Source organism: Citrus sinensis, chromosome 4, assembly GCF_022201045.2.
Source record: "Citrus sinensis cultivar Valencia sweet orange chromosome 4, DVS_A1.0, whole genome shotgun sequence".
In the NCBI taxonomy this organism is placed as follows: domain Eukaryota; kingdom Viridiplantae; phylum Streptophyta; class Magnoliopsida; order Sapindales; family Rutaceae; genus Citrus; species Citrus sinensis.
This window is the reverse complement of record NC_068559.1, coordinates 23319045-23344044: the sequence shown is the minus strand read 5'-3', so window position 1 is coordinate 23344044 and position 25000 is coordinate 23319045. Positions and strand designations below refer to the sequence as shown.

General features: G+C 35.2%; 4 protein-coding genes across 27 annotated transcripts; all 4 read right to left on the bottom strand.

Moving 5' to 3' along the window:
• Nucleotides 1-411: 411 nt before the first annotated feature.
• On the bottom strand, nt 412-11452 carry LOC102607665 (uncharacterized). 15 transcript variants are annotated; one of them, XR_001508697.3, is made up of 14 exons: nt 10977-11452; nt 8912-10411; nt 8734-8802; nt 7959-8031; nt 6996-7152; nt 6840-6886; nt 6595-6686; nt 6390-6504; nt 6046-6209; nt 5738-5812; nt 5216-5630; nt 4768-4833; nt 4260-4311; nt 412-4142 (listed from the first exon to the last, which is right to left on the bottom strand). XR_001508697.3 is itself a non-coding variant. In XM_006484387.4 (10 exons), exons 1-10 carry the CDS (start codon nt 11301-11303, stop codon nt 5442-5444), a joined length of 2961 nt encoding a protein of 986 aa, XP_006484450.1. In that variant the 5' UTR covers nt 11304-11451; the 3' UTR covers nt 5002-5441. The 15 variants fall into 15 exon arrangements, 1 of the variants encoding a protein (XP_006484450.1); XR_008054232.1 differs by having other exon boundaries at nt 412-3620; nt 4115-4142; nt 6595-6886; nt 10977-11451; XR_008054233.1 differs by having other exon boundaries at nt 412-887; nt 4115-4142; nt 6595-6886; nt 10977-11451.
• A 1029-nt stretch (nt 11453-12481) lies between these two features.
• Nucleotides 12482-14377, bottom strand: LOC102606972 (heavy metal-associated isoprenylated plant protein 6). Of its 3 annotated transcripts, XR_001508699.3 has the most exons (5): nt 14229-14377; nt 14050-14131; nt 13744-13953; nt 13419-13605; nt 12482-12727 (listed from the first exon to the last, which is right to left on the bottom strand). XR_001508699.3 is itself a non-coding variant. In XM_015532054.3 (4 exons), exons 1-4 carry the CDS (start codon nt 14241-14243, stop codon nt 13493-13495), a joined length of 420 nt encoding a protein of 139 aa, XP_015387540.1. In that variant the 5' UTR covers nt 14244-14377; the 3' UTR covers nt 13314-13492. The 3 variants fall into 3 exon arrangements, 2 of the variants coding, with proteins under 2 accessions (XP_015387540.1, XP_015387542.1); XM_015532054.3 differs by lacking the exon at nt 12482-12727 and having other exon boundaries at nt 13314-13605; XM_015532056.3 differs by lacking the exon at nt 12482-12727 and having other exon boundaries at nt 13314-13597.
• Nucleotides 14271-16430, bottom strand: LOC102630781 (hypothetical protein). 7 transcript variants are annotated; one of them, XM_006484380.4, is made up of 4 exons: nt 15908-16403; nt 15732-15813; nt 14894-15063; nt 14271-14418 (listed from the first exon to the last, which is right to left on the bottom strand). In XM_006484380.4, exons 1-3 carry the CDS (start codon nt 16040-16042, stop codon nt 14900-14902), a joined length of 381 nt encoding a protein of 126 aa, XP_006484443.1. In that variant the 5' UTR covers nt 16043-16403; the 3' UTR covers nt 14271-14418; nt 14894-14899. The 7 variants fall into 7 exon arrangements, with proteins under 7 accessions (XP_006484443.1, XP_006484445.1, XP_006484444.1 ...); XM_006484382.4 differs by lacking the exon at nt 14271-14418 and having other exon boundaries at nt 14678-15063; nt 15908-16070; nt 16173-16405; XM_006484381.4 differs by lacking the exon at nt 14271-14418 and adding an exon at nt 14678-14781 and having other exon boundaries at nt 15908-16401.
• Nucleotides 16431-17366: 936 nt separating this feature from the next.
• On the bottom strand, nt 17367-21621 carry LOC102608827 (uncharacterized). 2 transcript variants are annotated; one of them, XM_015532060.3, is made up of 7 exons: nt 21214-21363; nt 20306-20369; nt 19997-20082; nt 19760-19882; nt 18798-19622; nt 18486-18702; nt 17367-18367 (listed from the first exon to the last, which is right to left on the bottom strand). In XM_015532060.3, the coding sequence occupies exons 2-7, from the start codon at nt 20322-20324 to the stop codon at nt 17829-17831; spliced, it is 1809 nt and encodes a 602-aa protein (XP_015387546.1). In that variant the 5' UTR covers nt 20325-20369; nt 21214-21363; the 3' UTR covers nt 17367-17828. The 2 variants fall into 2 exon arrangements, with proteins under 2 accessions (XP_015387546.1, XP_015387545.1); XM_015532059.3 differs by lacking the exon at nt 20306-20369 and having other exon boundaries at nt 21214-21621.
• Nucleotides 21622-25000: the final 3379 nt, after the last annotated feature.

Genomic DNA, 25000 nt, shown 5'->3' with positions numbered 1-25000 from the left:
AAGTTGATCTACAAATTCACCTGCCTTTAACTTGTATTCAAATATTGAAATCTTTCTTTTCAAGAAATTCTTGCAACGCTCATTTCTCGTACAACAAAGGATTCATATGGGATTTGACTTTGGTGCTGAATTGAATTTTTTACTAGCCATTTCAAAAATATAATTTTTAATTTTTAAATAAAAAATAATTTAATTAAATTTAAACGTATATTACTATACATACACATACACATACACGTGGCAGAAAATTATGAGCAGCTGACCACAACTCAACACTGGTTCAAATTTGTTCAAATGCAATAGCATTTAGAACAAACGTAAAATAGACCAACATTACTCCCTTCAAATCTCCATCTTTTACAATCTTTTCAGGTCTTTTGACTTGCCGAAATTCGAATTATATCCAGCTCAACCAGATAACCAAGACCACGTAAGATATTTGTGTAGTTAAGCTCAACCATGATGACATGTTTGGTTTGATGAAATGAAAGAAGGAAAGGAGAAAAGAAATAAAACCAGGAGATGATTCCATATCAAACTAAATGAATTGAAATTAACCATCCTTTTCCCTTATTTCCTCACCCTCTCCTCCCATTTCTTCTAATCAAACATGCACTAAAAGTATTTGATAGAAATTTACAACTATGATTCAAAAACTCCATTAATTTTATCTCACACTAGAATGATAAAATCTCTACAATATCTTTTTTTTCCTTTTCTCACAAAGCCTAAGTACAGAATTTAGCTAGAAATTAAACAAGGAGATGATTCAATATCAAACTGAACAATGAATTGATATTAACCACTTTTTTCCCTTATTTTCTCTCCCTTCTCCCATTTCTTCCAATCAAACATATGCACTGAAAGCATTTGATGGAAATTTACAACTGTGATTCAAAAACTACGTTAATTTTATCCCACACTTGAATGATAAAATCCCTCAAATATCATTTTTTCCTTTTCTCACAACCACTGCAGCTTAAAAATCACAACACCTCAATAACACAACAACAAACAGAGACTATGTACAGAATTTAGTTGTCAGCTCTTGTACAAAATTATAAGTTCAATGAACAGAGACTTATTTGTAAAACCATTTATTCAGGGATGTCCTTTCCCTCCAAATCAATTGTCTCACAAGGTTTGCACAGCCACAATAACGATGCTAATGATGATGTTAGCGTGACCAACTCTTCACATTGTCAAAACTCACTTAAAACAAACTAAACAAATTTGTGACCAAATCTTCAACATCATTAATTAACTAGTGAATATTACTATGATAAATCTTGCATGACAATCCAAGGGACGTCATGCAGTAATGCAAAATCGCAAATAGGTATATATTATGATAACACCGCGTGTGGGCTTATGATGATACATTAAAACTAACCCTTATATAAAAGAAAAATTAAAAGAAGAAAAATTTTTAAAAAATAATGACTCGTTTTCAGGGGGGAAAAAAAGGAATTAATATTTAACATGAAAAATAGGAGAAATTATAACAGAAGTTCAATACTTAGAGGACCTGAATTAGAAGTGCATTTAAAGAAAATGAAAGTCCTCCAAACTGAGGTTCGTGACTTCCATCAGATCCAGAAATCAATTTGACCATATGCTTATATACATGCAACCCCCCACACTAAAAGATTGATCAAGAAACCCAAGCCACATCAACCTATATGGCAGGTTAACTTCTTTTTGATGGGAAACAGAAACTTTTAAATGCAGACTAACTTAACTAACATATCATCAAAGTGAAAAAACGTAACTTGACCGCAAATTGTAAAAGATTGACATGCAATAGCAAATACATGAACAGCAAGCAACATCAAAACTTGTCATTGTTGTTTACCAGTATATCCAAATCAGATGCAAGGGTGAAAAAATGTTAGTTTCTGAAAACAGAGTAAAATGATCTAAGCACTGAAGAACCGACAAATCAACAGACAAGCATAACGATATAAAATAGCACTTAATACATGCAGAGAGAGAACAAAATAACTTTTATTTACACTCTAAATATATTAAAGACTGTCAACATAATGAAAAAACACAAGATGAATCATCCAAAAAAGCCATTTTGCAGTGATGATGCATCAATCCATTACACATACAACCAACTAAAGAACTGAATTTTTCTCCCCTCATTGGAGAAGAATGCCAAAACCCAGACCCCTTCCCCTTTTTTATGGAGGGGGCCAAAAGTACCATAGACGCCTTAAATATTTATCATGCAAAATGCAACCAAAATGTCTTGAAAATGTCATTGGAGAAGAATGCCTTAAATATTTATTTTTCATTAGCATTTTTACAAAAAATACAGTCAGGTTGGCTATTCCCAAATCAGCAGCAGTTTCTTCAAATGGAGAATGTTATTTAGCCTTTGGGAAAGTAAACAAAGCTAAAAAAGTTCATTGTTTTTAGCTCTCGTGGTTGATTCACATATGCTGAAATGTCACATGACTTAAAATTTGTCATTTTTTCATTCAAAGAACAGCAATGCTTCAAAAACTTAAATCATGTTTACGACATTTTCTTTTCCCTATTTTATATTCCAAAAGTAACATTCCAAGATACCTCTAATAATTCAAGAGGAGGCTCTTTACAACCTCTCTTTCAAGGTTTGGACACATAGCTATTAGCCTCCAAAGAGTATTGAAAAGAAGGGGGAAGAGAAAGAGAGAGAAAGAGAGTTACATCTTGAAAGTATTGCCTGCTGCCTTCAAGCAATACTTTTCCCGTGTAAGAAAGAACATTTGTTTCCCTCTATTCTGCTTTTAGCTGTAAATATTAGGCCTAAACCAAACAGCATCTATGTGTAAACAGTTCTACCCCTAGAGAGTATTGCAATCTTGAGAAGGCCCTCCAGAAATTTAGAATCCTAGGTTTGTTTGAAGAGCACAGAAATACTGAGCAACAGAACTACCTCTTACCACCCTAGGCATAGTGAATCAGATCATTTATGCCATCCTACTTAACAAATATAAGCAAGAAATTCCCTAGCATCCACTAAGCTGCGATAAAAGGTCCACTGAAATGGATTAACAATAGTGTATCCCTTTGCAGGTTATGTCTTATCTATATGTCAGTATAGGCTGTTGGCGGGAGCAGCATATATTAGCAAATGCTATTATTCTTGCCCAGAGAGAAGGATGTTCTAGCCCTCCTGGAACAGAGGTTCCTAAACTAGCGGTTTTACCACTGCCTCACTCCAAATGTCCCATAAATCCATGAATACCAAATTATATGTACTTGTTCTCCACAGGCAATTACAGCTAGTCTTATTCAAGATTTCTTTTTTTCTCATGTAAATTTTACATAATAGTGCTAATGTTATTAAGGATACAGCCATAGATAAGAAAACCAGATATACAAGAATAATACAACACGTTCTTCAAATATCCAAACACGAAAATTTACTAGGCAAAAAAACTATAGCATTATCAACTAACAGGATAACCCTGCATCATATTCCCATAATAATGTTACAGCAGTACTTAATAAAAAAGAAATCTTGAATAAGACGCGCACAAAAAAAATAAAAAGCCACATGGCACATTCTGTGTTTAGTAAATTCAACCCCATAGATTCATGCTGGAGGTTAACCACCCAAGCTCCTCCAGAAAAGAGAGTCAAAAGGTGAGAACACATACAATTTCCAGACAATCTCTTTGAAACCCATCATATCAAACTCCCACTGACATTTAATAGAACAGTCCAGAACATAAAATGACTTCACTCAAGTATCATCTTGTCAAAAATTAACGATTTGACTCGTTACATACTTATATTGTCTATCCTCTTTCTGCCATTTTATCTATAGTAAATATAAATTAAGAACCAACAAGCCATAACTTAAAGACTTACAAATCATCTCATAGGCATACAACAGTTTCACGCTTTAAGCAGTAGGAACACAACTCACAAACAAGGAAAAAAAGAAAAAAGAGATTAAAGCATACAAGATGCACTCTGCCTATATGCACCTCAAAAGTTGCCAATGATATTACATGTGAAAAAATACTATAAATATATGATACCTAGCATCAACGACCATAAGCTAAATCAAAATGGATAAAGTTGGGATGAGAGTAAGATTATAAATACTTACAAGAGCTTCAGAAATGTGATGGCTGCACCTAGAAGATGGGAAAAAGTACAATCAGAACATTGACATTCTAAAGAGTACACATTGCACATTGCGTAGAACCTATTCAATTAAATAAGCAGCAGAAGATTCAAATTGAGATACTTACCGAAGCACAATTTAACTTCAACGCTCAATCCAAACACCTCCGGTGCAACTTCCTCCAGAATGATCAGATCATGGATCAGATGTAATGCAAAATTCATTAGGACGTGGATTTAATTTTTTTTCTTTTTTTTAATAAGAAGAAGAAGGGGTAAAAAAATACACATGCAAGCAACCAATTAATCCTGATTAGCAACTTCACCAGGAAAGAATTAAGGAAACAATATAATAGATTTCCAAAAACAAAAAACTGACACGTAACACACACAATAACATTCAGAATCACAAAATCATTTAGATCGTAATACCATCACTGACTCAAGAACAGAATTTTCATCTTCACATAACTAATAGAAAAGTATAAATGATAAGACAAATAATTGGCAGAAGTTCTAGATGTACAAATTTCCCTTCTAATCCCAACAACTAATTCTAGAATTGCTAAAATAACAGTATCAAGACAAGGACTTTCAATAGTGCACGATAAGCTCCCAATAAACAAACCAAGGTACCTTCTACTGGGTGCCATTAAAGCACATAAGCACTGGAGGATTGCCTCATAAGCAGTGGCAGATATCCTGAATGAAAGATAGAATTAGACACTCTGCGGCCCAATGATTCATAAATAATAGCAGTAAGAGATTAAGGAAAACGATAAACAGAGATTAGCCAATAGAATGGAATGTGGGTATTGCAAGAGAAATGGAGGTTAGTCGCAGTTCAGAAAAAGGAAACCCTCCTTGCCATCTTCAGCAAAATCTCTATGGACAAATCTTCTTTTATGAACTCTATAGCAGGATATGTTTCTTTCCACGTGCATTAATTTAAAATGCATAAGAATATCAGAAGTACAAATCTAATGATGACGAAGCATAAACAATTAGATATAATAAACTTTGACACCAGCCACAATTAACAACAATTACAGTGCAAAAAAACGCCTTTGGCTAGTTGTCTTACAATAGGAACAAGTACATTCCACTGAAAGAACTGCCAGAAAGGAGTACTCCTGATGATTCCCTCTTTTGCTTCAACCATGCCCACAGTGTGTTCAGAGCTCATAGGCCAGCGTAGAAAAATAAAGACAGATAATGCCCAATGATTAGATATCTAAATATGAATTAGGCCATAATTTACAAATATCTAGCGCAACAGATTTCTGGAGTCATAAAATCAGCAACATTGTTCACTTGCCCGAGATGAAGGGATGCGTCAATGCTTGTGCCACTGTCATCCTCTTCTCTGGATCCAACACAAAAATCTTGTCTAGAAGATCTTTGAAATTGGCTAACATCTTAGGATCCTCACCAGGAGAGGCTGTAACAATAGATCCAATATCTTTCGGCTTAATATTGAAAATTATCTTCTTTATAGCCTACAAGCACAGAATTAAATGCTTAGGAAACATTAGAGCAGACCAGAACTAGACAAATTACCATTCATAGTAAGCATTGAAGCAAATATAGGAGACCATAAGTGTACCTTTTTAGTAACAGGATCCTCTTCTGTAGCATGAAAATTCAGATCCTGATCAAAGTGCTGATCGGTAAATGCCCCCTGGAAAAGAAAGCCAGTATAAAAATATTATCAGCAGAAGACAATAGTGTAACATCTCAGTAGCAGATTAAAACAAGTACAGAAGACCCAATGCAGGACTAAAGCAAGCATATCCAATTCTTCCATAAATCCAAAGCATAGGATCAAAATTCAACATTCATATTCTTAAATCATACGCCACAGAAATCAAGTTGTAAATTAAATGGACGTACACTGAATAAAGGAACCTTTACCTTACGTAGCATCTTCTTCGGGAAGGGGCCCTTCAACTCCATGTGAAGACGTAGCATGTCATTGTTTGTAGCACCTGGGAAAAGAACCTTTCCAGTATAAAGCTCATACAAACAGCAACCAACAGACCAAATATCCAGTGGATGATCATAAGGCAAGCCAAGAACTGTCAAAAGAAATTAAAGATAGGAAACACATTACAAACTAATTTTAATGTTCTAAACAGAAGAAGCCATCAACTACACACTTGTCAAGTACAAAATACCCAACAGGCTAAATTTTAAAAATGGAAAAAACAATAACAGTCATTCAAATAGCCGAAGTAGACGCACGAGGAAAAACTTACTTATTTCAGGGGCACGATAAAAACGGCTCACAAGGTAAGGTGTAATTTCATTTTTTCCAGCAAACATGGCATTGCCGAAATCACAAAGCTTCAGAACATTCTTTGCCTCGTTTACCTGAAGCAACAAAATCAAATTTTATTTCTTAAAAATAAAGATGTAAAATTAATTGAAATAGCAACCAATCATAAAGTATCTTAATCCTACCAGCATATTATCAGGCTTTATATCACAATGAAGAACGCCGCAGTTTTTGAGATGCTTTAAGGCAATAAAAAGCTGCTTTGCGTATGCTCTGACTGCAGTAAGTTTAAGACCAATATTGCGACCAAACTTCTTTAAAACCTCACGCAGATTCATGTGAAGAGATTCAAAAACTAAACAAAGATGATTCCTGTACTTAAAACTTGAAGCAAAGCGAATACAATGGCGTTTATTCTCTGGATCTGCACCTGCTAACTTCTTTAAAATCTGAACCTCAGTCTGACCAGCCTTGTTCCTGTCAAATATACGTAATTAACATGTCAAAGCCAGATCTAGACAAATCTATTAAAAGAAAAGAGGCCAAAACAACTAGCTCATAGGCATTTGATAAAATGAGTACTCACATTGTTTCATTATTACGTATGATTTTTATTGCCACTTCTTCTGGTTCGCCATTGCCAGCCTTAAGATCCTTTGCACGAACTACCGTTGAAAAAACACCTTTCCCATGGGCAGCAGTGACTTCATACCGTCCATCAAGTATTTCACCGAATCGATAACCTGTATAGGATAAAGTAAATGAGGGAAGAAAAATTGGCTAAGTTGAGAGAAAATGGAACACAAAATACTGATGCATCAAACTTCAGACCACAAACACTTCCAACATCTCTACGTGTTTAATTTTATCTATTACTTTCTAACTGAAGAAGGCTACAAGGAAATCATCATAGATGAACTGTATTTAGCAAATTTTCATCAACCGATTATGAAAATCAGCTACTGCAAGTAATGAGAAATTGATCAATTTATCAGAAAGTAAGTAGAAAATTTTGTTTAAAATACAAAAACAAGTAAGCGTTGTTTAGCAAGGGCAAGTCAGAAGATATCGATTTTTTTTCCCTACATCGTACGGCACAATGAGTGAAATATCAGACAAGCTTCTCAGCAGCAGTTTGTCATGTGACATAGTACACAATGACAAAGGCAAAACAATTTAGAACAAGGAATTACCCACTGTAAAAGAATGTAAAAAAGTTAGTTTCGTCCTACCAAATAGCTATTGTTGAGAAGGTTAATGCTATTACATTGTAACCATAGAACTGGGAAGTGGGCTTCCTTTCAATAGAGAAAATACAAGCCATCTTCGATCTTCCTCCATACTGGATAATGGAAAGGGAAAAAAGATTCTCCCCACTTTTTACGATTCCCATTCTAAGGAGTTATGAAAGAAAAACCCCACAGTGAATTTCTTTAGAGTTTTGAAGAGGTAATTGCTACATAAGTATGGCATTCAAGGTAAAAAAAAATCACATCAATTATCACAGAGCAATAATTTTTAAAAGAAAAAGAGAGAAGACACAACTTACTATAGTACCCCTCTGCATCATCCCAGTTGTCGTGAAGACCACTCCTTATGATTTTTAAGCCTTCTGCTTTGCCCTTCAAAGAACAAAACATTAAAATTCAGCAGAGTGATAGAGGAGATAATTGGTTGATATTCATAATCATCGTCTCAGTTTCCAAAAGCACATACTTGATGAACTCCAACAAAAATTCAAGAAGTGAATAAACAATAAGATATCACCGGAGTACTACAAACCGGAATTCATTATGTATGACGAAAATGACGAACAAAGTGTTGTTTCCAAAGTCAGTTGCCTATCAAATACTAATTGAATGCATTAGCTAAAGCTACAGACAATTGAGTACAATCACCTTCGACTAAAATAGAAAGTTACAAACTAAAAAGAAAAATTATCCCAAGCAAAGTATTTAAGAAACACCAAACAAGTATCAAAGTTATATTTTGGGCTCTCGGCAGCAGGACCAAAAGATAAGTTCAGTTGGGCTGCCCAAAGAATATCTATCAGCATCTTTAAAGTGTCAGAAGAATGCATTTAAGGAGATAGCAAAAGAAAAAAGGAAAAACCAAAAGGTCAAACCATTAAATGACACAAACATAACAAAAGTGAATATCTTACATAAATAGCCAGAAATTATAGAAAGTAAAAAAAAAAATTATGAAGGAACATATTCTATCAAATTGGATAATATGAAAGCTGCATTGCAATGCATGCAATCAACAATCAAGAAAAAGAGAACAAGTAAATAGAATATACCACAAAAAACCACCAAACTTACCGTTTTACGAACCCCAACAGGAGTCTCTCCAAATATATCATCACAGGGAATGTGGTTTGATGTCTCACTCTGCACAATCAACAAAGAAATATCAAGTTAGAACAGGATACAAGGGTCAATAAACAGACATTTGTTATTTTTAATATACAAAATAGTAAATCGGAGAGAACGGACAGACCTTTGGAGAACCATCTCCGAGGCCCCCACGAACAGAAGTCTTGTCCAAAGCAGTGACTCCATTTTGTGGAGGTGACTTCTTCACTGAAAATGATTGGTCAGCAAGATGGACATTCACACCATCAATTCTACCATTGGAATCATTCTGTAATTTATTGTTAACATCGGTGGATTGACTTGAATGCTCTGAAGGTTTTTCATCAGTTTCCACATCAACTAAATTAGAGTCTTTTTGCTGCTGTAAATGCTGGTTTTTATATTTTTCAAGAATGGCCTGCCTTCTCTTTCTACTTTCCTCCATAATTCTATCGAGATCTTCTTCTTCCTGTTCCTCAAGCTTCAATGCAACCCTCTCTTCAAAATCATCTTGCTCATCCTCATCTTTTGTTATTTTGTCCCCAGATCCTTCCATAGAATAACTGTTGGAACTATGAATCTTAGCTAGATCATCCTTCCTTGTTCTATCACCATAACTTCCTTTATCATCATCGTGCTTCAAGTGCCTAGAATGTTTATACCTATCTCGATTGCTATAACTGTCTTTGGGACTTGCACCCTTCTCCCTGTCGCTCTCAATATCCCTACCTTTATCTCTACTTCTATCTCGTCGTCTCTCCCTTTCCCTCTCCAAATTATTATCTCTAACTCTGTCCTTTTCCCTATCCCTTTGTCTATCCATGTCCCTATCATTGACCCTGGCTCTATCCCTGCTCCTATCTCTTTCCTTCTCTCTTCTCCTCCCCCTATCAACCTCCTCATATCTGCTCCTATCTCGTTCCTCCCTCCCACGGTGTATGTCCCTGTCCCTACTCTGTTCTCGATTTTTGTCTCTTCTTCGTTCCCTGTCCACCTCCAGATGCTTGCTTTTCTCCCGTTCCCACTCCCTTCTCCGCTCCCTTTCTATCTCCCGACTATGATGCCTATCTTCTCGACCAACATATCTGGTAGTATAACTAGTTCTGTGCTCCCTTTCATCATCCCTCACCAAATCCCTACTACCGTGTCGTTCATTCCTACCGCGTCGAACCAGTCTCTCATCTTCAGAGTCGTTAGCATCCCTTTCATGATAATTGCTTCTTTTTAAAGGGGCTTCCTCTTCCATCACACTTTGGGAACGAGATCTTTCCTTAACAACATCATGTGACCTTGATCTACCCCTTCTAGTATGATATTCATCATAAGATCTATCCCGTGACGGTGAGCGCAAAGCTGGGCTATATTTATCCCCAGAGCTTTCAGAGGACACTGACTTTCTCCTATCATGTAAATAGCTTTGATCATCCTCCATTGGATCAAAATCATGATAACTATTACGCTTTGCACTTCTTCTTGAAGGGGACTTAGATTCCCTCCACTGCTTATAGTTCTCTCTACCATTTTCACGAGGTAATTCACCATTGCCATGCTGCTCATTATAAACCTTATCACAGATAGAACTACTAACTACATCATCACCAATCTGTTTCCCAATGTTGTCTTTCATAGCATCTTCACCAACACCCTACAAAAAAATGTCAAGCAGATTGAAAAAGGATTTGAAATACATCAATGTCTAAAACTATAACACAAATAAATATAAAAACACATGTACTGAATAATAAAAATATAAATAAAAACTTGTAGACAGCTCTTACAAATAAACAGTAAGCCATCAGTCTCTCCATTGAAACGCCTAGGGGAAACTTCTTTTGCAATTGACTCAAGCAGATTCTTTTATATGCATGAGACACTCACTCAGGTACTCTAAACAAGCTCTCACAAACCAAAAACTCATCATTCAATTCCATAAAACAAAGAAAGAAATTCTCCTCTGTTTGGCTACCGAGAATTGTTCAAAGATATAACAGAAATTTGAAAAAAGAAAGACAAAAAAATTTAAATTTATGATTGTCAATAATTCAAACCCAAGCAAGGAAAACGTTTCCGTAAAACAGAAAAAAAAATCAAGATTTGAATTTCCGAGACTTTTCTATTCACACAGTTCTCTGTAGCCAAACAGAAAGTAAACCAACAATGTCAAATTTGAACAATAAAGATTAACTAGCTTAAGGGCAACCAGAACACACCGGATTTCGAGAATTGACTCCATCACGAAGACCAACGGCCTGGATTTCACCAGACTCAAATTTCTTGGTTTCAAGATTGTCCTCGTCAAGAATTTCTCCTTCCTCCACATCATCATCAATCCGAACACTATTATTATCCAAAACAGGAGGAGCAATATCTTCACCGCCGTTTTTGGTTTCGTTTTCGTGCTTCTTGCTTCGGTGGTGACGATGACGGTGATGATGGTGACGGTGTTTGTGTCGTTTCGAAGACTTCTCGGCTTCGTCATCCGATGCGGATCGACGATGCTTACGATGAGAATCTTGCTGTTGCGCGTCGCTAGCCATTGGGTTGAATTTGTCGAAACCTAGGGTTAGGGTTTTTTCTTCCTCAATTATTTAGGTGAGCGACTGGCTAACAATGAGAATCGAGAGCCAGAGACAAAACAAGGCAAGTGAATTTGCAAATCCAGAACACAAAAGTGAATGCGGGAGGCTTCCGTGTTTGGGTTAATGGGCTTTTCGTCGTATTTCGTTAGGTTTCCCAATTGGGGCCGGCGGCACGTGTCACATCGAGTAGGTACATCATTTTTTATACACACGTGCGATAATAATTCAATTTTTATGTTGCACTTACGTTAGAAGTAACGTGACTTTGGGCTCTAATGAGAATACAATTACCCTGACTATCGTTTCCTTGAATCAAGACTTGCTTGTTTTTAACGTGGTAGACAATATCGCATCATTAATCCGGTTCAGAATCCGGGAAATTTACAAACTAAACACAAACTTTTTGTGATTTTCAAAATTAACCCCTCTGGCCTTTTCTATCTAACTTTAATCCTTGTTATCTGCAAATCATTTTTTCTCTCAAATTTGGTGGTTTGGTCGTGATAGCATCAGAATATTTTCGAGGTACTTAGTAATATGTCGACGGCAGATACATTTCCGACATCACTTGGCGTTGTTTTGAAGTTTTCGATTATCCGGTTTTCTCACTCAAGCTTGACGATTGTTGGTTTGGACATTAAAGCAAGCTTCTTCTTCTTCTTTTTTTAGATTGAATCTTATTTAATTGGTTATTTGAGTGTATTTTGATAACAAAAGGAGCATTAGGATTGCATTGAGCATGAAAATTGACAAATGTTTGATAAGATTTGGGTTTGTTAAATATAGTACATGAAATATTTATTAAAATGCCTCTTAGAATGTGTTTTGTTTTTGGTTAAGTTTGGTACATGTTGTTTTGATTTCCCAACAGTTGCTTCAAATTTTGCTTTACTTGATGGAATGGTGTTAATGGAATAAGGAAGTAGAATAGGAGCAGTGGCAATGGAAGATGGAATCGGGAATTGGTAGCAAGCTCCCACCATGGAGATGGGTGATGGGCGCCTGTCGTCTGTGGACGATCATGCTTGTTACACAACTTAAAAAAAAAAAATTAAAAAGTTAATGTATGGGGAAATTACAATGATTTTGCCAAATTGGAAGGCAGATGCTTGTCGCCCAATTGACAGAACCGTTGTAGTTGCCTAAAAATGATTTTTATTTTTTTATTTTTTTTAAATGAATCACACATCTAATGGATAAGTAAGGAGTATATTACAAAATAAGACTTCAAAATATATTATGGTTTGGAATTATAAGAAGCTAATCAAAGATGGAGTCTTTTCAAACAATAAAGCTTTATTCTTACCAATTGTTTAGCTCATACACCAACTTTCCCACGGTCCATTAAAACGTATTTGAAGTATAGTTGACTGCCATTAATTCTTAAGAATTAAGAAAAATAAAAGAAAATTATTAGAAACTTCAAAACATGATCCAATGAAAATATGTGATAAGCACTTGTCGCACATTTTTTGGATTTCATCTCTAATTTCGTTTTTTAACTGAAATTTTCTTTATTTTAAATGGTTCTTTTTTATTATTTATCAACTCAAACTAAGTATTTTATTAACCTTCATTATTTTATGAATCAGAAAAAAACAACACTTGCAAACTTCAAACATAACATCAACTTAATATATTAAAAAATCCACGTTGTATAAAAATAAACACTAACGTTGACTTCTTACTCACCATTGATGATTTTTTTTTTAAAATTATATGCAACCAAATATGTTGCATGAATTTAGTGCTTTATTGAGAGTGGTGAGTTTTGGAGATTTGTTAAGAATGGTGAGGCTTGATAATTTGTTGATATTGGTTTGGTAATTTGTTAAGAGTTGTGAGAGTAAATTTATCCAAAAAATAATAATCCCCTAATTATAGTAGAAAGAGATAGAATAACTAGTTTTAAAAAAAAAAATCCAAAAGTTTTTAGACTAGTTATATAAATTTCCCTAACAAATCTGGTTCTAATAAAGATTTAGTTGTCTTTGTTTATATTAATCAAGCTGAATTAAAATCACACCCATTACTGTAAAATAATAATAATAATTAAAATTTGATGAACCGTACATCTGTTTATTTATCCACTATTCGACGAGCTTAGAACATCTGAGCTGAACTCCTCTTTCTGTAGTCTGCACATGTTAACATAAATTCACGTGACAGCCTGACAAATGTCTCCTTCTACTTCCGCTGTCTCCATTGTCACTATGATCACAATCTTTTTCCTCGCTTGTTAGTCCTTTTCTCTTCTTCCCTTAAATGAAAACAATCGTTTGTATTAATCTTGCAAAAATCAGGGGCTGCCACCAATGCTTTAAAAAAAAAAAAAAAAAGAATGCTCTTGACAGGCTTGGTAAGAGTAAAAAATAGCACAAACATGGCAATCAACAACCACAAATCACATTCGTAGGTTTCTGATCAGCTTGTTCATTCGTAGGTTTCTGATCAGCTGGTTCATTGCTTTCATTATGCTCTTGAATTTCCAGTATTTCAACTCTACGATTCATCTTCTTTCTTATCTTTATGGCTACATCTGACGGTCTAAATCTCCCGCATACACTAACCCTGCATTGCTGCTTCTCAATCAAATGTGCCTCTATCTCTTCATCAAATGTATGAAACAAAAGAGAGACTGTCAACATTAATCACTGAAACTTCAAATTCTTAATCGACGAAAATCTCAAATACCCCATCTCACCTTTCATGTTGAGAAGTATTCTCCTCAGTTTTCTGCAGCAGCCATTGCAGTCTAGGTTAATTCTCATCACCATGCAAAGAATCTACAGTTTTAGAGATATAAGAAAGAAAATGAGGCCCTGTTAATATTGATTTGTCATTTGATGATAAAAGAAAGGCGGTATTGTTAGAAATAAGCACCTGTCTTTCCTGCATGAACTTTGGCAATTTGCAGGAATCTGTGTCAAGATTTGATGGCTTTAAAAAGTGAATGGAAAGTAAAGGCCGGAATTGGAGAATGTGAATCAAAATGGACCAACTAATATTTCAACTTCCGGATTGTCTTTTGGAAATCCTTTCCCTTCAAAACTGGGATCTGATTCTCCTTAAACTGAGAAAGAACACTTTTAGGTTCCGTGCTTGCCTTATTATTCTTCACTTCATGTCCAAGGTTTCTTTACTTTATGTAACAAACTAAGGGGTAAACATCACTTCAGGCAAATGCTTTGTATCACCTCATGCAACATTATCAAGCAACTCTTTCTTGCTTACAAAGTCTTATGTTTCACAAAATTTAAGCATAAGTTACCCTAAATTGACTCCCTCAAGATATATTGAGAGCAAAATGAAACAAAAAACAGAAAAGAAAATGAAACAAGCGCATCAAAGTTGGTACTAAGTATGTCTTCAAAATCTTATTTCATTGTAATGTAATAACACTCAAATACAAGCTACATCTTGGATTTATATTTCCCTGTGAAACAATAAGTATGTACATTGTAAATTCCGCATAGAATACATTGTAAATACAGCATAGAACATTCTTATTAAAAGCTATCTATTCCAGCAGCTGGATCTTTTTTTACCTGTAATCACCTGCTGGAAGAGCCAAAAATTCGCTTGATAATGGCAATTTTTTGTAGAGGATTCCTGCGTACTGCTGTAATTTGCCTTTTAGATACTTCAACAACAACAGGATATCTACTTGTGAGTGTTACCTTCTTCTCCGACACATTGACCAACACAGACTCTGTCTCTGCCCAATATGCAAATTTTTAGAATCCATGCTAATCCAATGGATTACAAAACATTGGATTCATAATTCAAATGAAACATTAATCTGATCCTAGCCGAAGAAAATCTAAAAGAAAGTTCCAATTTTCAAAGATGTTGCTGTAGCTGAAGAACTACTACAGCAGTCCAGCTTATCCATTGGAGACATGCAGTGCCACTGAACAAGTAAACACCATTAAGCAACTTAACATTATAATTACAGCTTGCAAAGAAAAATAGCAAGATAACTGGCTTGTTGCACAGTCTTTTGTTTTGCTTTAAATTCTGTGGCTCTATTTTTGTCACATGTTCTGTCTGAAACTCTGAATTTCGGATCATTTTGCATAAATATTGAGTAAAGACAGTTTTCTTTTTATAATTTTTGGCATAAAAAGATTCTACTCTAGGAAAAGAGCAAAAGGCTATACAAAAGTTTTAGTGATGCCCATATGAGGTACAAACCCTGGACCACCTCCGAATACACTGTGTGGAAAATGGAGACCTACTTTTTAGCTGGTAAAAGAACTGCATGTGGCAACACTGGTTCGAAGATTCCTCTAGCTAAGTGTTCAGAGAAACAGCCCAAAGCAATTGTGAAACAACTTGACGAGATAAGATAAGAAAGCAGAAAGCCCTATACTGAAATCTCACCGTTCAGTTTGGACATCATATCAGCAACTCTTTTCTGACATTCAGAGCACCGAATATCCGCTGATAGAACAACTTCCTGGACCTGGCATTGGCAAGAAGCACAAACTAAGCCAAAATCCACCGGGGGGTGGGAAAAAATTCAAAACCAACTTCATAGAATAAGAGAGAATACAAACAAGAGGCATGGATAATGATTCAATGGAAGCAAGGCTAGTTCCAGTAAGCGACTTAGTTCTTCTTGATTTCTTGAATTCAATTCCTGGAAGCTCCTTGTTTTTAACCCCATCATCATCATCAGAAACAGCAGCCATTACGTTGCTACGTGATTTTCCAAACACACTGCGAAAGCAATTTATTTAAGCAAATATGGTAACGGGGTTAAATCCCATCTTGCAGGAGGATGAGTAAGTGAAAGAGAACGATTAGAAAAGGATACTGAACTGTTTATTAGCTGATCCCTCTGTACTGAAAGAGGAAGGCCATCTTTTTGACTTTTAAGATGCTTCAATTGTTGGAGATGAAATAAGGGAATGAAAATGATGAAGCAGGAAGATTAACACACAGTAAAGTATAAAAGGACTTTTGTGCCTGGTTGACAAAGATGCTTCTTTCGCAGAGGGAGCCCCACATACCCACTTATTGTTTTAAAAAATTTCTACTGTGAAATTATTATTTAGAGATTGCTTATACGACTAAACTCTTATTGCTGTACAACTTTTGAGTTTCAATTAATCAGTCAATTCATTTGATGAGATTAGGTACAACTGCAAATTAATTAACCAAGATAGAGCTGTGTTTTTCTTCTGAATAAGACATAGCCGCCCCTTTATAACCGTTGGAGCCTGGAGAGCTTCATCTTGGCGCTAGCTGCCCAAGAGCCTCAACGTTCACTAAAGACACCAACTATGAGGCTCAAAGCTTGAGGGCCAGATATTTACCTGGTTTGTTCCTTTTTCCTTTTTCTTTTCTGATGTTGACAAGACGTATTGTTCTATCTTATGCTTAATGATATTAACGGTTAACAGGCACCGTCTTTTCATCACAATTTTTTTACTTTACCAATAACATTCGCGATTGTATTTGACGATAAGATAAATACGAAAATAAAACAAATTTGTGTAATAAAGATGAGTGATAATTTTTTTTGCAAACTGAACTTGAGGTTCAATTCCTACAAGCAAGCAATTGAAACTTAAATTCACAAGAAGGTTCGCAACTGCTTCTGCATTGCCGGATGCAACGTACACGAACAGGAGGTCCAGAAAACAAAGTCGTCGAAACAAGTGGCGTAGGCTATGTACCAAAAGTAGTAGAAAATTTAGGGCTATGTACCAAAAGTAGTGGAAAATTTGGTTCAAGACATTCAAAAAGTTTGAAAAATTCTTATCTCATAGTGAATTGTTTTTCATTTTCTAATGATTATATATTATCTTTTATACTACTTTTTGTGTACATATATCACACTCACTGTTTTTTGTATACATATCACTATCTCTGTTGATAGCCTAAGCTGTCCCATACGAAGTTCGGCGTACGTTAATTTCAAATTTTCAATAGACAAGTCTCGCTGCAGAAAGTCGGTCTTCAAGGTTTATCCAAAGTACTATACAATCCTCCACCAAACACATTCAAGCATTAAAAACCGACACAATAACATTAAAAATCTACACATTAACCAATCCCATTTCAATTGCAGGGATAGAACACATGTTGAGTTAAAGCCAATTTACAGGCGAGTTAAAACTTTACCATCAGAAAAATGATATACAGGTTACATGAAGCAACTGGTACAAAATTAGCAGAGAAGGTTAGAAACCTAAGAGGTTATTCTACTGCATCCAAAATTGCCACCTGACAAATACAGGCCATGGTTACATAAAAACACAGGCTGAGAGAACTCGGATGCTGGGACTTCTCATAAAACATATTCAGAACTGACAGGCATCGTGTGATAGTGAATTACTATGCCCCAACAGAAAGATGCATCCAGAAGATGCACCACATACTATACATACTTCTGATCAGACCAAAGCTAAGAAACTAACATCTACTTGCTAGCATGGACCTGAACCTCTTATCTGCAATAAGACCGTCTGATCACCTAGACATAACCAAGCTTGTAAGAGGAGACACAACTGAAGATTTGAATAAAGAGCCTCTCATGTACTTGCAGTTATCATCAACTTTTATAGATGCCGGAAACAAAAATCTTTCACAAAAACCTGATCCCACCACTGCCCGGGTGTGTTTACCCTCAGGATCACTACAATGCAGCCTATGGACAGAGCTCCCACCACCACGTCTTCTCTTCCTTGATGACTTCCACTTCAACTGGGCAAGCAAATCATCCTTTGCAAGATCTAGAACTGGATTCGAGTTTTTGATCTTGTCATCTCCAGAATCTGAAAGAGATTCACCATGCTCAGTTTCAATATTAAATTGCTGTCCACCAACGCAGAGAGTAGCTTGCACTGAGTTGCCATCACATGATTTCTCCTCATCTTGCTTTGTTCCCGAGCAACATAATATAGAACTCACAACATCAGATCTTTCCTTTATAAACATCCACCCATTTCCAAACCATTCTTGAGAATGTCTCAAGTCACCACGGCTGAAGATTGATTTTTGCTTTTCTCCTGCAAAAATATGAGAAATGCAAAGATTAAGAACAAATGCATCATTTAAAAAAAAAAAATGAGACCATGATAGCAGATAAGCGTAAATTTTGAAGAACGCAACAAGCATTTTCCTAACCTGGGAAATAGACATGTAGTTTATCTTCAGAATCCTTCTGAATCACAATTCCTTCCCACCAGCCATCATGCCACCAAGCGTCAACAATTGTCCCAACATCAATGGCCCATGATACTCTGCCTTTATGCGATTCTGGCGATGGTCGAACTATTCTCCTGCCAGAAACCCTAAGTCCTAATTGATCAGGAGCTGCAACCCGGGATGCCAAAACCCACTCCTGCAACGTATAACCAACAAAAATTAGTTATCAAATAGTGGGAAATGTGTAGCCTCTGATCATCCTTCAGAAATCAATATTATCATGTGGCATACCTCTAAGAGGTTAACTTCATCTGCAGCATCCTGTACATCATTATATCGGACCTTCACTTTATCTTTGTGTTTCTTGATTACCGAAGCTCTATACCAACATCCTCGCATGCCACTGTCCTGAGAGAGCACTTCAACATGAGAACCAACTTTCAAGTATTGAGAACTTGGATCAGCTTCTTTCTTGGACAAAAGGGCAGCAGCACCAACTCCAGCTAGAGTGCCCACTCCATCAACAGAACTCTTAGTTGAAGTCTTCAGATCCATACATGCTGCATCCATAGGTTCTTTCCTGTTGGTGTAATCACACACATCAGCATCTTTTGATTGACGTAGCCTCTTCTTAGGCCTGGTCTCAACTACATCATTCACAATCTTTTCTGCTCTTTGGCCATCAAAAGGTTGCTGAGAACTTGAACAATTCTTTGGAGAAGTAAAAGTGAACAAATGTCTAATTATTTCTTGTCTCCAGTAACCTTTAACCAGAGTTATATCAAATGGCTTCACATCATCATTTTCAAACTGCTTGTCGCATATAAATGGTTGCAGCTGAGGATACGTCACCTCATTCATAAACTTCTCGAAGTGTTGGGGACTGAGGACGGTAGCCAATCCATCTATGCACTCGATGCTGAGATCTTGAAGACAAAGAGAAAAGAAAATCTCTCTGTCATTAAAATTGTGAGGCAAAAATATACCAACCTCATCAATTTTGTGAAACCATCGTACCACAACCATTTTATTGCCTCTAGAATCCTCGTACATGTCTTCCAAGTAAGCAATGAGCCTTTTATTTTCCTCGGCTAACACGTAAACAAAGTCATGAACCTGCAAGATGTCAACGAGAGAATGAAAAGCACGATACAAGTTGTATCGTTTCGACGAAGAATGCAATGAAAATAATATCCAAGGAGTAGGAAACACAGGCTCAGAAACATTTGTTCAAAATTGCAGGGAACACTCACAGATACTTTAACACCATTCCGGCAGAAAGACTGATAGTGCTTCCGCTTTTTTCTAGACATCCATGAAGAACCTAACCATAAAAATTCTTTGGTATATTGGCCCAGTGTCCCGGATTGGACATCCTGAGAAGAAAGAAGATGTAGAAGCTAGTTAAAATCAAATTAAACCAAGAAACCAGCCAGGAGAGAATCTTAGAAGGTTTAAAAAATATAAAAAGTTTTTAATATCATTCATACCTTAAAGGATTCCCCATCTAACAGACGGACCTCTTTACCACCCAAAAAGCGACCGGCGAATTGAGATGATTTCAGAACAGGTGAACCTAAAAATTTTTTTTCTCATAATCAGTTAGCATCACCTTAATGCTTATAACAAGTAAAAATCAATGATAATTAACCCAACCATAAAGTGTTTCACACAATCAAAACATGCCAAAACACTATAGGAAACATCTCAGCAATACATATTTAATAGATTAACTTATATCTCAACAATAGGGATTCTTTTTTTTTTTCCTTTTTTTGTTGTTTGTGAAAGATCTTAACCTAGATAATTTGAAGGCATAGGACTTCACGATCTCAACCAGCTCTTTAAATTGTACTGGTAATCCTGCAGTCCAGATCATAGTCAGTTACCAGGGAGAGGAAATGGGGTAACAACTAAGAACCACTACACATAAAACACACCACCCAACAAATATACCTAAACATAAAAACACCAAAAAGAATTATGCATATAAAAATAAATGAAAAAAAGAACAAAATAAAGACACTTAATTTTGAGGAAATAAAAATATCTGATAACAACGTGAATCTAAATCTAAATATTTCACTTGAAATATCAATTTTATAGAAAACCCAAAAAAAAAATTCAGAAACACCTCACAGGAGGGAAATCACAAGAAGATCGGCAAAAACCGGAGGATAACCAAGAGGTAGGAACGAATGTGAATTTCAAAAGCACACAAAACTTCGTACTGAAAATTAAAAGAATATAAAACAGATTCGCCTTTCCAAATATAACACCCAAATAAATGGTTTTTCAATATCTATTTCGAACAATTCACAAACAATGAACCAGAAAAAAAAGTAGCAAAATTTCCCAGATTCGTCAAAATCTCAGGGGAAAAAATTGCGATTGGAGAGAAACAGCAGTTTATAAGACTGAAATTAATATAATTTGAAACAGTCATACGATAAAAAAAATATTTAGAGATATGAAGCAAGTTATGAGATGGGAAAAAATATATATAATTTGAAAGCAACAAAAATCAAAAGACACCCCAGATGTGACCACCCGGATCTAATAAAATAAAACTTTTGTTCTCCGAAAACCTAAACCCCGAAGAAGAAAGGCAGACAGGAACAAACGTATTCCCAGACTTCTCTCTCTCTCTTTTTAACGACAACAGAATTAATCCCAGAAAAATTATAAAGAGGAGGAAGTTATCAACCTGAAACAATTGAATTAAGCCAATCAACGACCTCGCGTCTTGATCTGAGCTTGTAAAGCGACGTCGTAAAGGATGTATTCGAAATAACGTAGCGATACGACATGTGCCTGGAGCTCTTCTCTTTCCCTATCACGGCCAGATCTGAACCGCAACCATCTCCCCTCTTCAAATAATAATGAACCTCTCTTCTTCCCCTGTCGCTGGACGCGTTCACCTCCTCCCAGCTGACGTAACACGACGCCGTGCTGCTCGACGCCTGCGCTCCTATGGCCACTCCCTCCATGATGATTTCGAACCGGAACGAGAAAAAAATAATTTATTTAAAAAAATTAGATTAAAAAAAAGGAGACAGAAAAATTTTAAAAGCTGTTTAGAGAGCGTTACGAGAAATTCAAACGGAGAATTTTAAAGCTGGGATGTAACATATATATAATGCTAGGGTTTCGAGATTTGGTGATGAGATGGACGGTCAAGATTCAGTCCACAAGGGTGGCACGATGGAAATAATTAGGAAATTGCGAGGATTACTATGGGTGGATATTTGGGGTTACGAAAATGCCCTTGCAAGAATTTGGAATTTACTTTTGGCGGCATTTGATAAAAGGGACAAAGAACAAGTTGAGGAGCGGGAAAAGAGAAGGGAAGTGGTGCCCGCAATTGCCGGTGAGGAAAGAGGAGACAGACCTGCTCAGCCTCTTTGCCAGCTGTCGGTTGGCTAAAAATATATAATCAACATTTAAGAACAATTTGTTTTTTTTTTAAATGATTTAAGAACAATTAATTAAGAATTTGATTAGCCAATCAGTTATGAGTTATCAGTCGTCGCCCAAGGTGAAAATAAAATAAAATAAATGTTTCTGCATTGTTTAGGAATTTTTTCTTTTATTTTTTTACGCTGAAAACACTTCAAATTTTTCAAATTTTAAAGTATATATTTACCAAACAAAAATATTTATGTATCGTATTCATGCTTTGGACCTGCAATGTATAAAAAATAAAATAAAATATTATGAGGAAAGGACGTGAATTTATCGTGAATATAGGCTATACCTTCTAGGGTAATGCAAATAATTATGTGTATGATTAAATGTTAATGATTAGTATGATAAAACTTCTCATATAAATGATTTTTTTATTATTGTAGAAAATTTTTAAAAAAACTATTAAAAGTTAATGAATGTAGTCATTCTGTTAGAGACTCAAATGAATTTGCGAAATCCAATTCAATCAATGATAGATTGATTGTGTATTCAATTAGCAGAAATGAATTCAAGTATCAACCAGTTGAAATATTTAAAACTAGTAACAGATTTAAGCTAATACAATGCGATAAATGTAAACTGTGTGTATGAAAATAGGGACGAAATTATGCACTTTCGGTACATGGTACCTCTTTTTGACCTTTTTTGACTGCACCCCTTACTTTCCTTTGTATTTACATTTATTTCTTTTTCTTCTTTCTTCCTCCACGGTCTCCCTATCTCGATATTCTGCCTGATTTTATGAGATAATGACTGTTCAAAGTCAAATAGTCAGACAGCAAGAAACTTCACCACGGCGGGACAAATTTATCCTTTTTTGCATCTCTAAAATTGCGTATATGGTTTCTCAAAAAAGAAAAAATATATTGCATATATGGCGATGAAGTTTCAATCACGACGAATAAAAATTGAATATTATTGAACTTCCATTCCATCCACAATGAATTTTTTTGCTCTTATCGGCAGGGACGTAGCCAGGAATTAAATTGATCTGGGGCACACTAAAAATGTAGTATAATTTTGAAAATTTATATTACAACACATAAAATCGCAATATAATATAAATTGATAATAAATTTTGAAAATTTAGATAACAATACATAGAATTGCAACTATAATATAAATTAATAATAAATTTACTTATTACAATTGTTCTAATCAAGAATTCCCCAACGAGATTTCATGCGTTGAAAATGCTGTAAAATAATTTCATTATCAATACAATCAAATACATCTTTTTCAATGTACACAACCAGATTATCATTCAACCATTCATCTTCCATTCAACTTCGTAGTCGATTCTTCACATAATTCATAGCTGGAAAAACTCTTTCAACAGTGGTAGTGGCAACTGGTAAAACTAATGCTAATGTGACTAATAAATAGACCAATGAAAACACCTTGTGCTTATTAGTCTCAACCATTTTTTGTGCAAGATCACAAATCATGTTTAATCCTGAAAACTCAACACTAGACTGCATATCCATTATGTAAACATCAAGTTAAGTATCTAGTGCCATGAGATCAATTGGAGAAAAATCTTTTAGATAAAATTGAGCAAGGTGCAATAACGTTTCTTTATTGAAAGCTGCAAATAAATCTTTTGGACATAAACAAGCCAAGCACATAAGTAATTTAGTGTTTACCTCATTAAAACGACTGTTTAACTCTTGAAGTTGCATATCCAAAATAGTACAAAATAGGTCAATGCGATAATGATGCATATTTGTGATCCCTTGTGCTCTATGCCTTGATCTTCCAGGGGTTAGAAACATATTTTCCATGACAGGAACAATAATAAAATGCTTCTCACAAAATGAAGAAACTTGACTAAGCAAAGAATTTCATCCATGTTCCCTCATCCTTTGTAGACCTAGTTTGTAAATACTAACTAATTTCATGGAATTCACAAAATCTTGATCTTTCCTTTGTAATGCTTGTGACAAATCACTTGCAAAACCAAGAATATTTTTCATCAAGTATAAAGTAAACACAAAATCAAATGTTTGCATGAACTTCAAATTTAAGCTATATAATAAAATTAGCAATTTTAAAATAGAAAAAAATAATGAAATAAAAAATTAGAATTAAAAAACATCACGCGCATGGTGACGATCAGGGAGCACTGCAAATCGCCTAATCTGCTATGGAGTCCACCCACCACACTTTATTTCATGGAACTATGGAAGAGACGAGAGAAAGCGGAAAGCTAAGATTTTACTTATTTTAATTAATTTTTTAATGAATTTCATTTGATAAAGGTTCTCTCATTTGTCTTTATTGATTTTTATGATATTATAATAGTTAATCAAATTATTTAGAATTAGACATTTAAGTTAGGGGCAACGTGAAATATTTTTAAAATTATGTGGGCACTTTCAGAGTTTTAAAATTTATGTGGGGCATTTTGATAAATAATAAATAAAATATATTTTTTTAAGAAAACCATCAAAAAAAATTTTGAAAGCCAGCTGGGGCATGTGCCCCACCTGGTCCGATGCTGGCTCCGCCTCTGCTTATCGGTATTGACCAAAACTAACCATCAAATTGAGAGTAACCATTTTAAATATTATGAGCAAGCCATACTAATTCAGTAATTATTTAGCACAAGGATTGGAGAACTTAAGTTTTAGTACTTAATCAGTCAACTATATTTACCCAACGTATTGAAGTAGCTGTCAGACTTTTATCATTATTATTTACAGCAAATCTAACTTCATTTCAAAAGAAGAAAAGTTGTTAATCATTCCAAAACATAAAATTCAATTCAGATCTCGTAGGGCTCATGCTTGTTAAGTTGTTTTGGAGGCACGACAAAAACTCGGACGGCGTCAATTTTTATTTTGCAATTATTGGAAGTCAAGACACTGCTCAAAATTTTGTAATCTTTGACATTTTTAAATTTCCAACAAAAAATAGGAACCGTATTGTTCATAAGCAAGTGAGTACATTCAACTATTTTTTCGATCAAATTTAAGGGTGTCTTTGGTATGCAAGATAGAACATGATGGGATATGATAAAATAA